At 41.6% G+C, this 17,913-nt stretch overlaps 1 protein-coding gene across 6 annotated transcripts in view; it reads right to left on the minus strand.

Annotated features, from left to right (window-relative positions):
* KIAA1217 overlaps positions 1 to 17,913 on the minus strand; it is a gene marked incomplete at both ends in the record, with an annotated part of 334,999 nt that overhangs the window by 113,869 nt on the left and 203,217 nt on the right. For all 6 annotated transcript variants that reach the window (XM_079700167.1, XM_079700164.1, XM_079700165.1 and 3 more), the window contains 2 exons: positions 2,697 to 2,790; positions 7,102 to 7,300. In XM_079700167.1, the coding sequence (XP_079556293.1) occupies positions 2,697 to 2,790; positions 7,102 to 7,300 (293 nt within the window). The remainder of the gene's footprint in view (positions 1 to 2,696; positions 2,791 to 7,101; positions 7,301 to 17,913) is intronic.

Here is a 17,913-nt window from a genome sequence, read left to right on the forward strand (position 1 = left end):
GCAGGGCTGCACAACTGCCTCAGGTGAGCAGTTATCATCAAATTCCTTCCCGGCCACGTGCGTGCTGCAAACACACGAGAAGATGGAGCTCTCCACCCACCATGCAGCTGGGTTTAGTCTACAGCAGTTGATCCTTGCTCTGTTCTCTATTTCTGTTCTTTACCATGAGCAGTGGGCTTATGCAGCTGCGTTCCTGGCAGGACTCAACACAGCTTCCTTTCCTTTAATAGCAAGGCAGCCACCTTCATCAAGAAGGAGACAGAATTCCAACCCCCAGAGCCAAAAGGTGAGGCAGAAGGAATTCCAGGTCTTTTAGCTTCTGGAATCCATCAATAGGGGCCAAGTTGCAAACTGCAGGCACGATCACACTGAGTTGGTTTTAAAACTGTGTTCTATTTCTCATTTCTAAGTCGTCTTCACTGAAACCTGAAAGTTTTTCTGTGGGTTGGATGGTGAACATTCGTTTCTCCTCCTCTAGGGCAAACAGTCTGACTTTCCTCCAGAGAACACTGCTGTCTAAAGCAGGCTGTGGGCCACTCGGAAAGTGACCCACAAAGGTCTCGTCTAAAAGTAAAAACTGAACAACTCTACTGAAACCCAGAGCCAAAGTTCTGAATCCTAATAGACTCTGTCCAGATGGTTAATACTTGATTTTCTCCATGCTCACTGCTGCTCCTTACAGAGATACCACATCTGCTCAAGAGTTAAAAACAGGTGTCCTCCCCAGCCATAAACAAGATATTCAGAGGCGATTCTGGGGCCCCTATGTGGACTGCACGTAGCAAAAACAGAACTCTGAAACTCATGAAACTTTGAAGGCTAGATGTCTCACAAAGTAAGGATCTCCAAGGGAGCAAGGACTCTTATAATGTCACTGAGAAAGAGAATGAGGTCATGAAAAGCAAAGTGTACCATAATATTCGGCGCAGGCTTCGTGAATAGAGTGATTCCATCGGTCTTCACATGGAGCTGGTTTATATACTGAAAGTGTAATGCCTAAAAGCAAACCTCCAAATCCTAACTTTCCTGAAGTAGCAGCACAGCCTCCACTTCAAATCACAGATTATTTCTGACATAAAAAAGCAGCCGTGGAGAATGTAAGAGGCCTCTTCCTCCAAAAGTGTATAGGCTCTGATCCTACAATGTCATCACCACTCATCTTCCAGTCCAGAACGACATGGAAATTCTCCCAGCACTTTCTGTTTCACCTCCTGGCCTCTTGGTCCTAAACTCACAGACCCTGTGTGGTAGGCAGAACAAAAATGTCTTCGTCCTAGTCCCCAGAACCTGTGACTACACGGAAAAGGGGATGAAGGTGGCCAATCAGCTGACCCTAATACAAGGAGATTATTCTGGAGTATTGGGCCCAATGTTATGACAAGTGTCCTTAACAGAGGAAGAGGGAGGGCTGGAGGTGTGAGGAGGGAAGCAGGGTCAGAAAGATGCTATTTGGCTGGGTTTAAAGATGGAGGAAAAGGGCTACAAGATGAGGAATGGGGGTGGCTTCTAGAAGCTGGAGAAAAAAAAGGAAACATATTTTCTCCAAGCTTCTGGAAAGGAATGCCAGTGACCTCTTGATTTTAGTCCACTGGAGTTATGTTGGACTTCTGACCTCTAGAACTGTAAGGCAGTAAATCTGTGTCATTTTAAGCCACTAAATATGTGATAATTTGTTGCAGCAGCAGTAGAAAAACTAATACCCACTGTCAGGAAGCACAGACCTTGAAGAACACTACTGCAACTCCAGGACAGACAGTGCCTGGGTTTCTTTGGCAATAGAACCTACTCATTTACTTTTCTTCTAGTTTAACTCTTTTCAGCATCCAGTGCTAATCCTCAGAAAGGATGATATAAAATGGCGAGGCACCTTCTAAATTTGTGTGGGGCGACGGGTTGGGGTAGGGGGAAGGTGCATCTGGAGAAGTTAATCTTTTTTTCTTCTCATTTTTACTGCAGAGGAATGTAGCGCTACTGTTAGAAACTCAATCCCTTTCTAATGGACTTGCATTAGTGTGATTTTACAATCTGTCTTTTCAGTTTCCCTGTTCTTTATTCTTCAAAATATCCCTGTGTGCTTTGAATGTTTGGATAATCTTCTACGATGATCTAAATCTAGAGAACTTTAGCTCACAAAGCATGCAGATTTTTGTACTTTGCCCTCAACACAATTCAGGTGACATTTGATCATATTTAACACTATTTGCTGTTATAACAGCAAACAGTCCTGAATTAGGAGGTGAATAATTTAATTAGGCTGCTAGGACTTGGAATAGCAGATATAAGGATATTAATAGATTCTACATGCAGTTGTGCACGGGCTTTGTTGTTGTTGGTATGTTAGTCTTGTTTTTAACTGGAGAAAAAACAGCAAGAGATCCTCTGAGTAAGTTAATGTATTATGGACCAAGAACCCTTTCATGTACAGATTTTCAGGACCCCCCTGGAGTAAGGACATAACTAAACTCCATTCTTAGAGATGAATTAGGATGTGTGAAGCCCTGTTTCAATCCTTTTACTCCAAATGATCAGGAGATCTGATTTCTCTACCAATGAACAAATAATGAATTATCAGACAAGAAGAGCAGTAAGAAGCCCCCAAATCTGGTGTTTGGGTGTGATTACACAGGGACCAAATGCCAGAAGGAGGGATGGTTCAACCCACAGAATTAAAGTAAAAATAGAACAGGGACACTTACCCTCACGTCTCCGTTCACAGTTTTCGGTGTGTGGTTAAATGCATGGGCAGGATCCTTGTTGTACACTTTGAGAAGGGATCTGTCCTGAATGTTCCTGGAATCAAAAACATCAATAACTATGGCAGATGAAAGGAGCCTTATTTTGGCCATTTCCTTCGTCTGCCCGTAAGAATCAGGTAAAAGACATCCCCAGACAATCTAGCCGTTGTGTGCAATCAACCAGGCAAAAAGTTCTTTTACCATAAAAATAGACAAAAATAAATAAGGCAAAGGAGAAAAATGACTTCAGCTTTTCTTTCCTTTCCTTTTTTTTTTTGGTTCCTCAGGAAAGTATTATTCTTTCTCCGTAGTTCTCAGCCCGTAAACATCGGGGAGCATAAACCTTCTTTCAAGATTCTGGGCAATGAAAGCTAACACTTTAAGAAACAATAAAGCTCCCATATTTACAATACATTCAAAGGGATTTGGTTAATATTTAAATATTTAATTGTTTACTTTGCCCAGACACCTGGTTTTCTGCTTATCTCACGAATACATGCAGAGGAAAAATGCTTTTTTTTCCTTCAAACACCTTAAGCAAGGGAAAGAAAATGTATTTGCAGTCCAGAAAAAAAAAAGTACCACAAAGATCAAAACTAGTATCTTTACAATGCCTTTTTTTCTTCCATAGTGGATTTTTTAAGGCATTTAAAAATTTTATTGGATTCTTCTCTCCAGAGTGGATTTTTAAAAATACTGTTCTACATACAAGTTGAATTACAGGAGAAGCAGCGGATAAATTCTTCCACTGGTCTGTCTCTCCCTCTGAAAACACTTAGAATCCTGGAGTCACCCTGGAGTCCCTCGTACTGCTGCAAAGGACAGAACCACAACTCGCTAAGAGCCTACCTCCAAATTATTTAAGAGCTTAGGAATGTCTACGAAGTCCTTCGCCCTCCATCTGCGGCTTTCATCAGCAGAAGGCACACCCCCAGGAACGTTTAGCCCTGTCTACACTGTGATTCCTGCCAGTGGCAGCATGGTGAGCTCAGGGAACCCTGTGCAGGAAGACATGTTCCTTTCCTCCATCTGCAGCCACATGTTTTGTGGGCTGATCGCAATCACTGGGATTATTGGGTTGTGTTTCTGTTTTCAACGAAGTGGAGCATCCTTGGACGAGGCTTGCTTCCCTCCACCAAATATCCGTCAGTGGTTGCTTTAAAGCAATGACTAGCCCCGGCTTGCATGGTTGCTCCAAATTTCAAGCAGCTCATTAGAAGTCTGCTTAAGGGGAGGCGTGTGGTCCTTGTTATTAGAAGTGACTAAGTTACTAGGAGGGGAAGAGGTTGCGGAAGAAAAGGATGTGGGGATTCACTGCAGGAACTCACCCTGTGGCTGGGAGGAGGAGGGGGCAAAGTCCCAAGGGATGATGTAAAGAAACTGAAAACCTGACTTGAGCCATGAAAAAAACTTAGTGTGGGTCTGAAGGTACTTAAAACACAGGAGGTTGATTTATTAATTTAGAAACATGTTCATCCAAGATGAACCAACACAACAGTAAAGGCCCAGCTTGCGTTTACCATGGCAACATTTACAACACAGAATTTCAGCCTAAACTCTCTGTAGCATTTCCCTAAGGAAAAGATGGAGAACCCAACACCATGATGAAAGAACCAAATGTTTAACAAATATACCGTCGCTTCGAAAATACTGGATGTGAAATGAAATTTGTCTCTGGGTTTAGAAAGACTAAAGCCAGTGTCTTCAGGTAAAATCTACACGCTACATTTTTTTTTTTTCTTGCAAGGAGCAAGATTCTATTTAATGCTGATGGTGAAATAAAATAAAATAAAATATACTTGAGGCATTTTATGCATAAAAGCAAAGAATAATAATTCTTTGGAAAGGACATACATGTGATCATCTCACATAAATATGATAATCATCACCACATAAACACATTTTATCCACTTAAATATTTTTAGATCCACTTTTTATATGTAAATCAAAACACTGAAAAGTAAAATTATAGACAGATTTATAAACCAATGACTTTCCACTTAAAATATTTTAAATGAGATTTTTAAAAGATCAGGCTATCAGTACCGCAGCCTAAGAATCAAGGAGACCATCACTTTTGCAAATAGAAACAAACTAACTGAAAATTATTATTGTTTAAAGTGATCACTTCTCTCAAGCTCTGCTTTCATTTATTGGGTTGGCCAAAAAGTTCATTCAGGTTTTCCATGACATCTTACGGAAAAGCCAGAATGAACTTTTTGGCCAATCCATTATTTTATCAACTGAATTTGCATCAAGGAGGATCATCTCAGTTTGGAAGTTCTGGGTACCTTTTCCTCTTTGCCGTCTCTCCCATTTCTCTTTTTGTGACTACGTCACAACATTCCCAAAGAATGTGTGCAGAAAGTCTTAGCAGTCATACTCTGAGGCTTGGGAAAGCCTCTAGAAAATCATGACTCATTGTAATACAAAAAAAAAAATTTTTTTTTTTTAGATGTAGGGGGTAGGAGTTTATTAATTAATTAATTTATTTTTGCTGTGTTGGGTCTTCGTTTCTGTTCCAGGGCTTTCTCTAGTTGTGGCAAGCAGGGGCCACTCTTCATCGCAGTGCGCAGGCCTCTCACTATCGCGGCCTCTCTTGTTGTGGAGCACAGGCTCCAGACGTGCAGGCTCAGTAGTTGTGGCTCACGGGCCCAGTTGCTCCACGGCATGTGGGATCCCCCCAGACCAGGGCTCGAACCCGTGTCCCCTGCATCGGCAGGCGGATTCTTAACCACTGCACCACCAGGGAAACCCTGTAATACAAAAATGCTTGCACGGGCTGCAAGACAGTGGGGTCCAACTGCTTACAATAATCTCATCAGCCTTGAGCTCCACAGTCAAAAGTGGCCTTGTGTAGTTTCATATGTATTTATCATTACCATAGCCCTCAAGTTCTATAACTGCAAAACGCAGAAATTCAAGAAGATGACTGTCCATGTTAAAATACTACATGAGATTATATGACTGTGAACATACTCTCTAAATATCATGTGATTACTTCATGTTTAAGTTTATGTTTTGTAAATTCAGGACTTTTTTGGTGACAGCTCGATTAATAATTTATTTCAAAAAACAAAAGTAAATTTTCTGAAACCCATGAATATTTAAACGTTTTTAAAAAGCAGGAAGGTTGGGTAACAGATATAGCACCTATACCTTAGGGCACGTGTCGAACATTGAAAGCTCTCAACTACTCATATGCTTTGGTACATGCCTAAATATGTCATTTCAGATCACTGTTAGATATTTATCAGTTTACATTTATTATGCACTAAAGGCATATTTTTTAAAAGTAGTTCCTATTAATTCCATGATGAAGAAAGAGGAAAGTCTGCTATCCCCACAGGGAAGGGATCCAGAAGTCCAACTTGGGGCCCAGATGAGTTGAGGGGAGAACATTCTGAGGAAATAAAAAATTCTTGGCCAAGAATATGGACAGTCAGGTTTGGGTCTGGGCTTAGAAATTAATTGGCTACATGATCTTGAGTAAGTCTTACTTTTATGCATCAGAGGTTCTGGTCCCATCAAATGAAAGGGCTGGATGAGTCACTCAATCATTTTTTTCCACTCTAGAATGTTCAGCGGCTATACTAGCGACTGCTGCTTGTGTTGATTTAAGTCCTGTTTCTCAGGCTTGTTTGGCTGGAAGAGCTCAGATGGGTCCCTTCTGTTCTATGCACAACACCACTGCGGTCGATAAAGATGTTTCTCTTTCCGTGCCACCTGCCACAGCATGACTCCATTTAGCCTCGTTTTAGAGTACATTTTACTAGAAGCCCAGGAGAAAGCTCACCAAGAAAGTGGGATCCTTTAGGAAAGGCCAACTATTTAAGAAACAAATGGAAAAGGAGAATGCTTCTTAGCCTCCTTTCTTGTGGACAATAGCATAGAATCCACTGCTTTTATTCTAACTTGTTCGTATAAAGAAAAAAAAAAAAAAAGAATAGGCCAGTGAGATCATTACCTAAAATGTCTACAGGCTCTGTCTGTGATGACAAGAACCCTTGAGAAGAAGTTGGTTAAGATCCACCTGTAAGTATAACCTTCAACTCATATGATCTTTCTGGGCCTTAGTTCCCCTAACTCTTAGATAAACAGCAGACTGGCTCCTTTCTTCCATTCCTTTCAGATGTAACATGCAAAGATCTGTGTGGGAGAAGTCTGTCCTCACCTTTGTAAACCAAACTTTGTCAATGAGTTCTAGAAAACCAGATAGTGGTTTCACACCTGGGTAAAATAAACCTGCCCATCAGGACAACAGGTGTGCTTTCTTCACTGGAACACAAAGAGATAAGGGGTCGGTACCAACCCTCAACGCAAGATGGTGGACACACGCACACGAACAAATGACGTAACTGCTTACCTGACATCATTTAACTCATAATAGACATTTCTGCTTTCATCTTTGATGTAAATGGCGACACTGGGCGACTCCAGCATTTTCATGGTGAGCTGCTGTGGAAAGGCACTTACGAAGAGAGCACGGATTGTGTCTGCACTTGTAATTTCGTTCGGCATCCTGAGCTGCTTGGTTTCATCTCCATACTGGAGATAAAGAACCCCTGCACACAAGATGGACACAGTTATCAGTCACAGACCAAGACTCACACAACACACAGCACAAGCTAAGCCACTTCTGCCCTACCACAGGCAGGAATGTTCTGGACACGCTTGCAAAGCACGTCACAAGAGACATGTGTTTGGAATTTCCAAGAAATGCGCTCTCTGGTTATGATGTAAATACCCACTTTTATTCTTTGGAGTCTGGGCAGGTGTTAAAGAGGCTCATTTTCAACTATTTTAAAACCAACAGGACAAGAAGCTAACCTCTGGTAACCTAAGGCAAAAGACAATACTCAATTCCCTTGAAAGGTATATTTAGGAATTTGACCCCATAGGGTGAATTTTTTCCCATGTCTTTCACTAACCAGGAACACAATCATTATAGCAATAGGTAAATGACATAGGTTATATCTTTATGTCCATTCAGAACTGTTTTAAGTGGAAATGCTACAATATTTCTGTGGCTCTAATACATATTAAATGTTTATATCAAATGAAAATATCTACAGTACAAGAGTCTGGTGCCCCAATATGTCAGAAAGAAAATGGAACAAATCAGTTACACAAAGAAGCACAGGATCACAGCATTTTAAACTTCCAGGGGGCATGTGGCTCCCCATGAACCATGCCTCCCAGCCATCATGGCCCTGTGGAGTGTCCCTTCCCACATGGAGTCTGGGCTTGGCCATGTGACCTGCTTTGGCCAATAGGACACTAGCAAGTGTGATGCAAAATGGAAGCTCGATATGAGTTTGCACAAGGGAGCTTGGCTTCGTGGTGAATGTGGTCTTGGACGCTCCCTCACGGAACCAAGCGTCCGTGGAGCCCAACCAAGGCCACATTAAGAAGAACGGAAGCCCTGACTGGCGGCCCCCGCTGAGCACCCATTCTCCAGCCAGGACCACTGGCCGGTCATGTGGGTGCACCATCTTGAGAGGGGAACCCTCAGTCCCAGGAGAGCTGTCCCAGCCGATGTCCCGTGGAACAGAAATGAGATGCCCCCTCCAAACACTGCCCAAATGGCAGAATCATGAGCAAATAAACAATTGTGGTTGTTTTAGGTCACTATGTTTAGGGTCACTTGTTCAGAGATAGATAACTGCGCCGGGATGGAAGATCCTGACATTTCATTTGATTCCTACTTCTTGTGAGAATCTCCTGAGGCACTCTACCAGGACCAATAGGGTAATTTTTGGCAGGAGAGACTCAAAACAGAAGAGAATGTGACTTGTGCTTAAATATGGCAGTTCAGGTAACCAATTTATGTCCATCTCCTTCTGAAATTCCATTCAGATGACAATGAAGAATTAAAAAAGCATAAATCAAAGAATTAAGGGGAGGAGAGAGGAAACAACAGCAGACAAGAGAAAGCTGACACCTAGGCCTTCAAGCACAGAACTCTGCATAACTGCAGGGCCAGGGAAGTTCAGGAAAAGAGGCACCAGATCCTTCTGAAGCTAAGAATGCAGAGTGCGTGGGAAGCATGAGGGCCGGCTGAATCCTTGTAACGGTGCAGCGAGCTTCCTCCAGCCCCCCGTCTACCCCATTCAGCCAAGCGAGTCCCCAAAGCCACAGCAGAACCACTGAAGATGTTGAACCAACGGACTGGATTCTGGGTCACGAGGCACAGGGGAAGGTGCATGAGGTGCCCTCCGACAAAATTCCGGCAAAGGGCTGACATCTTGGTCGGGAAACTGGAGGAAAGCTGACTGTCCTCCAGGAACAGACCAACAGATTTTTGAGGGTAAGGGTTAGATTCTGTCCGGTCACTCCATTGTGAAGCGCCCTGGGCCATATATAAAAGCTTCCAGTGAGTACGACCGTGCCTCGCTTACGCGTGAACAGACTAGCAAGGGTTAATAGACATTTCATAAAGCCTCTTTCATGTGAGAAATAAACGGAAAACAGAAACTCAGAAGAGATGAGACAGTCCAAGAAAAGGGGAAATTTGGAGAGCAAGAGCGGGCTCTGGGGACCATGAGAACAGAAATGACAAATTCAGAGGAGAAGAAAAAGTTGAGGAAATCTCAAAAAGGGCAGCAAAACGACTAAGAGAGGGGAAAAGGTGAGAACCAGTAAGAACAATAGAGAATTACTTCAGAGCCTCTCAATTTCTAATAATGGGGATTTGGGTAAGGAGGTCAGGAAAAACAGAGCAGTTTTCCAAAAGTATTATCAGATTTTTTTTTTTCTCCCCAAACTGAAGGCCATGAGCTTGGAGACTGAAAGTGTTCATGAAATGCTCAATACACTCAGGCTTGTCACTGAGGCGTTCCAGATGGCAGGGGAAAAACAGAGGTTCCTACAAGTTCCCAGCGGGTGTGGAGAAAAGTCACAAAGGAGCAGAAGTCAGAAGGGCATTCGCTTTCTTAACAGCAGCCCAGAAACCAAAGACAATGGAGACACAGCCTCGAAAATCCGGGAGGAAATATGTTTGATCTAAGTCTATATTTATCCAAACCATCAATCAAGTTTTTCATGAAAGTCAGCCTCCCAGCGAGGCCTCCCCTCACCACCTTCTCCAAAATTTCAGCACCCACTCTGTCTCGTATTTCATACCCCATCCCTGCTTCATTTTCTTCCTGAGTGTTTTTCACTATACACTATAACTCATAGTTTCATTATTACTACTGTTTATTGTCAGTCTCTCCTGCTGAAATGGAAGCTTTGTGAGGCCAGGGATTTTTTTTTAAAAAAATCCAATTCCTCTTGTCTCCTTTTAATTTTTTATTATGTAATTATTTATTTATTTATTGGCTGCACCTCATGGCTTGCGGAATCTTAGTTCCCCGCCAGGGACTGAATCCGCATCCTCGGCAGCGAAAGAGCAGAGTCCCAACCACTGGACCGCCAGGGAATTCTTTAAAAATGTTTTTTGTTGTTGATGTTCACCAGGGTATCCTTAGTACCTGTGATACTACCAATGATATAGTAGGTTCTTAATAAATATTTGTTGAATGAATGAATGAGTGAATAAATGATTTATTAGTCATCCAAAAGGAATGTTCATTTTGGGATCCATCTGGGCTATAAGAGCTTTTGCTGCATGAGGTGAACAGCCTAGGAATCTCGTTCCTGGTTTGGATACACGAGAAGCACATTCTGAAGTGGCCATTTCCTTGATTGGAGTAGACCTTTTGAATGATACTTAGCGTCTTCAGAAAGTTAGTTTTCTAGAATTTCCATTCTGTTACATGTTTTTAAGTGTACAGAAAAAGCCTTTCAAGCCTGTCTGATCATAGATTGTGCAATGTCTTTGCCCCAAATGGGAGATGTGGTGACTGTCCATGTGATTGCTAATGTCATACCCAAAGGCCAAAACCACTCTTGAGGTCTGAGCCCCAACTATGCCTGGGTGGGGCCCCTGTACATGGGCCACTAGTGGCCTCACTACAGTCAAATATCACGGCCTCATTCCCCAAAAGGGCCTGGTTTTCATTCCCACATCTGCATTCTGTACGTGTGTGTGCTTGAAATAGAATTTGTAGGCTGCTCTGAGTGAGAAAAACAATTGGGCTTAAACTACAGTTACCTCAGGGTCTGGCTGGTGCAGCTGCCAGCTGGGTACACAAGTCCAGTTACAGATCATGAAAATCCAAAGAAGATGGAAAAGATGCCTTTACAAACAGAGGAGAATAGTCTTTTTACACTTGGTTCAGCCTGCCTTCTCCGTTCAGGAAAGGTATTTAGAAATGCTTAAACTCAGAAGGAATTCTCTTAATCTACGATGGCGTTTTGTTGGCACGGTGATGAGATTCAGCATGCTCTGGCATTCTTCCCTCGCTGAGTTAGTGCTGGCTGTTCCAGATTCAGAGGAAGTCTGAAGGACTTTAGATGATAAACTCCCTTTTTATGAGGAAGGGAAGAGGACATGGGAAATGCATTTATAGGATGTCTGCTGTGTGTCAGGAACGGTACACATGTAATTTCACTGAATCAGCATCTCTGATGAGGTCGCTGTTATGGCCCCATTTCACAGATAGGGAGAAGGAAGCTCAGAAGGTCCAAGTAACTTGCCACAAGTTACAGGTGGTAAAATGGCTTAACTAACTTATATATCCCACTTTGTCCATCCGCAGAAGCCACAATCTCTCCCTGGAAGCACACAGCCTCTAAAATTTTGCATTTAGCCACATCCATCTCCTCCAGTTGGCCTCTCTAGACCATCTTAGCTGTCCTCACACTTTTAGCCTGACCATCTGCTCGAAGATGTGGAAGCATGATGGGGGCAGCTTGGAAAAAATATTCCTGTCTTGAAGTCAACTGAAGTCAATGATGACACGTGGTTAGAAATAATGCACGTGCTGGGGGAGCAGGGGAAGGCCCAGAGCCCTGAAAGCGAGAGTGTTGAAAGGAATCTCAAAGCACTTGCAGACCTTCTGAGAAGCCTGAACACTTGGGGTCTTCCATCTCAATGGCTCTGCAAATGGAACGTGTGTTTGTCACCAAGAACTCTCGGTGACAGTCTGCAAAAAATTAAGTGCACTTGGCAGGTCACATCGTGTTACACATCCTCATAATTTTCTGAATCTCAGAATCCATTCCAGAATGCGGGACATCTTCTAAAATGCTCTTTATCTTCATATGGCATGCAAGGATTTTCACTGTGTGACCTTGCTAAGAACTGAATATTTATGTTCCTCCAAAATTCATGTTAAAATCCTAATGTCCACTGTGATGGCATTTGGAGGTGGGGCCTCTGGGAGGTAATTAGGTCATGAGGGTGGAGCCCCTTCCCCAATGGGATTAGCGCTCTCATAAGAACAGACATGGCAGTGTTTCTTTTCTATCTCTGCCCACTGGCTTGTGGGGATACAATGAGATGATGGCTAACTGCAAACCAGGAAGTGGGTCCTCCAGACACTTTGACCTCGGACTTCCCAGCCTCTGCAACTGTGGGAAATACATTGTTGTTTAAGACACCCTGTCTTCAGTAATTTGTCACAGCCGCCCAAACCAACTAAAACATACCTCAGTCTCCCATCGCTGCCTTATTACCCCAAATCACGCCACATTCCTAGGACATCATAGTTGTACTGGACATTTTGCTGCTCTGTGACTTTATGACGCATGCTCACTCCCCACGCTGTGCCACCCACTTGGGGGACTTTCCCACCACTTCTGCTTAGCACGTGCTCTATCTCTGAGCCAACTTCCCCAAACACCCCGCCAACACTTTTCCATTAAGAATTGAGGAACTTTTCTCAAATATGTCTTATTGAAATTGCAAGCATGGCTTTTGCATTTCTGCGAAATTCTGCATTACAATTAGCTATATTCATCAAAGGGTAATAGATAGTAAAGTGTTAGGCACATAATAGATGCTCAGATATCTTTTAGTTGAAATGAATTCAATTCTCCCGGTAACGTGGACAACTTAATCAGACGTAGGCTTGCCTTCTGGAATGCCTTCTACAATTTCCCCTAAATGGCATTTGCTGCCGGCAGATGATGGTGACAATTCCAAATGACCTAAATTCCTCCGCTTCTCCAAATCCAGTTTAAGACTAGGTGATCAATACGCATTGTAACTGGCAAATGGCTAATGCCCTAAAAATATAAAGAGCTCTCAGAGTACGTTCTGATGGAAAACTAACAATTTTCACCTTAATAAGAAAAACATAAATATTAAAATAATAAGATAGCTTTTTATACCCATGAAATTAGCAAAAGTTTTTACAATAAAATAAACAGTGCTGACAGGAGCTGGGAAAATGAGTTCCCTCACAAACCACTGTTGGGAAAGAAAGTTGATACCACTTCTCCAAAGAGCTATTTGTCAATATGCGTCAAAAGCCCCCAAAATACACATATGGTTTGAGCCAGTAATTCAACTTCTACACATTTATGCACAAAGATATACTTACCAGGATGCTCAGTAAAGCATCGTTTATAAGAATAAGCGGGGGCGGGGGGGGAAGGAAGAGTGGATTCCAACATTAGAGGATTCATTTAATAAATCAATTCATATAATAAATCCATTCACTGGAACACTACACTGTTATCAAAAGGAATTCTAAAAGAAAATGGCAATGAGAAAAAAATTTGTATTTTGTCAAGTGGCAAAGTATGTTATAAAACAGAAAGGAACTAGATGTTAAAAAATCAATTAATCACCTTAATGGCAGTGATGGATCCAAGTTTTGTGGGTCCTGAAGCTTATTACAATTTTGAGGGACCTCCTTCAGAATAAGAATAATAAGAATACAAAGTTAGAAACATAAAATTCATTATGAAAGTAAATCATTTATTTATAGGGGCCTGAACCTTGGTTTCATCAGGTACATGGTTAAGTCTTCCTACTTGTTGAATGTCCAGAGAGGTTGTCTTTGGGTGGTAAGTTCTTGGGTGATGTTCTTTTCTTCATGATTTTCTATATTTTTTATATTTTCTCAAATTAGCATGCTTTGATTTGATCATCTTAAAAGATGACCCTCACAGATCTAAAGAGACTGGCCAATTAGGGTTCCTATTCAGTTAATTGGGTAATTTTTTAAGCCAGAAGTGATGGGCCAAGGGAGGGGAACATATTAAACTATAAGTGGCGCTGGTAGAATGTAAATTGGCATCTGAAATGGGGAAGACATTGGTATTTAATACAAGCAAAAGATTCTAGGATAGTTAATGTCGTGGTGTTATCCTTAAGAGGCTGAATTTAAGAGTCTTATGATTTAAAAAAGAAGTGTAACGCACTGAGATGTACCTTGGACAGACTTGTAGAGATGGCTTTATTCATTCAAGAAACCAGCCTCTATACTGTGCCAGGAATGGGAGGTACAGTGGTAAACCAAGGGTCACACCCTGCGTTCTAACCTACACAGTGGTTCCATAAATGACACTGTTATGTAGAAGTTAACAATTCAGGTCCAACACCAGCTGACATTTCGTTTCAGACACAGCAGCAATTTGAAGACCAGGTCACATGTGTTTCTTGAAAAGTCGGAAACATTTCACATCCCGGAGAGGACTCATGCTGCCACGCCCCTTCCCATGGAATAGCTTTTCAAGTAGATGACAAAGCAAGATGCTGAGCGTTGCCTTGCATGGAAGAAAAAGATAATAGAAAATCTGTTCTCCACAGGAAGTCTGGATGCTCTTTTTTTGGGGGGGGGGGCGGGGGGGAATAACTTTACTCTCAGATTTTAGTGTCTTTGATTTAGGTAAATACCAAATCTTTGCTGCAGTAACTGAAATGGATTATATCAATCAGATATTTTCTTATTTCTTTCAGACATGTGATATTTAAAGATAAGGCAAGACTTTGTTAAGTCTTTTAACTAATTTATCTTCTATGAGTTATAACTGGAGAACTATGAAGACCCTCTGGAAAGTCTTAATGAGGGACTGAAAAATTGCAACAGCAATTTTAAGCGAAATCCTAATTTAGAATGTGCTTTAAAGAGTCATAATTGTGGAGCAACACATGTTAGAATCATGACAGGATGTGTTAAAAAGTAAGTTTGTATAAAAGTTAAATATGATAGAGTCTTGCCCACCCAACAACCTGACTGACAGCAGTCAGCGGACAGAGATCCTTCTGGGAGGTACTCATTCTTGACACAGAGTCTTAGTAACGGCACCATTAGTGCTTAATCCCTTAACTTGGTTTTGTTCCAGACAAATTAGTACAGTTGGGACTCAAGTGAAATGATAATACTGTTGAAGTGAGCATCCCAAAGCATTTCTCTAAAAAACACTGATACCTGTTGATAACTTTTGGAATTCAAGCTGTGTTAAAGACGTGCATATCTAAGATGCTGATTGCTGGTGCTACGAGCCAGTCCTTCCCAGTGGGTCTTACTGCCCTCTTACATGGAGAGTTAGACACTTGGCTATGAAGAGGTTACAGCACAAAGTCACTCAGAGCAACAGCAGTCGGGTCAATAATTTAATCTTGGGGCTTCCCTGGTGGCGCAGTGGTTGAGAATCTGCCTGCCAGTGCAGGGGACATGGGTTCGAGCCCTGGTCTGGGAAGATCCCACATGCCGCGGAGCAACTGGGGCCGTGAGCCACAACTACTGAGCCTGCACATCTGGAGCCTGTGCTCCGCAACAAGAGAGGCCGCGATAGTGAGAGGCCTGTGCACCGTGATGAAGAGTGGCCCCCACTCGCCACAACTAGAGAAAGCCCTCGCACAGAAACAAAGACCCAACACAGCCAAAAATAAATAAATAAATTTATTTAAAAAAATAATAATAATTTAATCTTAAAGCTTACTCAACAATTAAGGCGAAACATATTATAAGGACTCCCCTGGTGGTGCAGTGGTTGAGAATCCACCTGCCAATGCAGGGGACACAGGTTCGAGCCCTGGTGCAGGAAGATCCCACGTGCCGCGGAGCAACTGGGCCCGTGAGCCACAACTACTGAGCCTGCGCGTCTGGAGCCTGTGCTCCGCAACAAGAGAGGCCGCGATAGTGAGAGGCCCGCGCACCGCGATGAAGAGTGGCCCCCGCTCGCCACAACTGGAGAAAGCCCTCGCACAGAAACGAAGACCCAACACAGCATAAATAAATAAATAAATAAATAAATGCATTAAAAAAAATACATATCACTTATAACAATATGCCGATTTTGAGGAACAACAGTTAGAGGGAGTATTTTCCTACCAGATATCAACACTGTTAGGACAGTGTGGTTCTGGCACAGGGATAGAACAAACAGGACTATGGAACAAAATAGATTGCCTAGAAGAAGACACAGGTTTTATGAAAGCTTGGTATGACTGAGGTGGTGGTACAAGTCCATGGAGAAACAAGTACTCAATAAACAGTGTCAGGAGAATTGGTGCAACATATGGAAAAAGTAAAAAATATCCTTTCCTTAAAACATAAGTAAAATAAATTCCTAATGGACTAAAGACCTATGTGTGAGAAGCTAAACTATGAAATAAAATAAAACATGGTGTTGTATCCTTGCATACTGGTAGAGGGAAAGACTTTTAAAAGAAATAAAAACTATAAACCACAGAGAAAAGTATTGCCTTTTTTTTTTTTTTTTTTTTTTTTGGTTGCACCACATGGCTTTCTGGGTCTTAGTTCCCTGACCAGGGACTGAACCTGGGCCCTCGGCAATGAAAGTGCAGAGTCCTAACCACTGGACTGTCAGGTAACTCCCAGAAAGTATTGCTTAATTAAAATGAATATTCTGTACTACAAAAGACACTGAGAACAAAGTAAAGAAGACAAACCAGAGTCTGAAAGAAGATAGTTATAACTCACATGCTCTACCAGGGATTAGTAGTCCAAATAATTAAAGAATCCTCATAAATCAATAAGAAAATAGAAAATGGGCAATAGTGCAATTTTTGCATAAAAATGGATATAAATAGGCAACTCATGGCAGAAGAAACCCCAGCAGGCAATAAATATAAAAATGCCCAATCTCACTAGTGATTATGGAAATAAAAATGGAAAAATTGATGTACTATTTTATACCCACCAGATAGGAAAAAGTCAGTAAATCCAATAACCTCAATTATTGGTGAAGTCACGGGAAAATGGGGTCTGTTATTCACTGCTGGTGAAAGTGCAAATTTGCACAATCATTTTAGGACACCTGGTAAAATGTCAGATGTGCATACTGTAAGCTGGCTATTTCTTGTAAATTATCCATCACAGATAAAAATCTCATGTGTGGTCACCGGCTCCATGGTGCTCATTGTGGCACTATTTCTCATTGATTTGTTCTCAGTGGTTCATTCATATAATGGAATTGTCAACAACAGTTATAATGAATGAAGTAGAACCACATCTACCAACATGGATAAATCTCCAAAAGGTAAAGTTGAGTGAACACAGAAAGTTACAAAAGGATACATGCAGTATGATCCCATTTATGTAAAGTTTTATAACACACAACATATTAATGTATATTGTTTATGCGTGTACCAAATATAGCACAAGCACCAAAACCTGCATGGCAGTTATACTCTCCAACTGCAGGTGTCGGTTAGCTCTGGGAAAGAAGAAGGAGGGAGGAGAGAAGATGGGGTTTTACATTTTACTTCTTTAAAAACATATGAAGCCTGAAGCTATTATAGAAATATTACCTTTCGTTTTAAAATTTGAGGGCCACCAGAGGTCAGCCTAACTATATTTTGATAAGCTTTGGGTGGGGGGGGATAAAAAAAATAAAATTTGACAACTTACATAGCACTTGCTGTGTGCCAGGCACTGATCTAAACCTTCTCCAAATAGATTAACTCATTTAATCTTCTTTATGAGGTTGCTATTGTAATTATCCCCATTTTACAGATGAGGAACACTGAGGCAAAGAGAAGTAACCTGTATGACTCACCCAGCTAATGATCTTAACCACTGTGCCACTCTACCTCTTAGGTGTCAAACAGATGCAAGTATCTGTTTAATTTTGGTAATGTCTACTATATTATTATATTGTTAGGTTTTCTGTACTTTTTCCAGCCAAAAAAATTAAAGAATAAATCATTTTTTTAAATGTTAAAATAATACTATCTAAAGAGTGTTGTTTCCACAGAGCACCCAGATCTGACCTAGGAGCTTAAACCTGGATGTAGTTATGGAAATTTGGAAGTTTTCCTTGGCTTTTGATAAAAAAGTGGGTGTCGAAATTCTATAATACAGACCCTAAG

This window comes from Hyperoodon ampullatus (assembly GCF_949752795.1).
Source record: "Hyperoodon ampullatus genome assembly, chromosome: 3".
NCBI classification, from domain to species: domain Eukaryota; kingdom Metazoa; phylum Chordata; class Mammalia; order Artiodactyla; family Ziphiidae; genus Hyperoodon; species Hyperoodon ampullatus.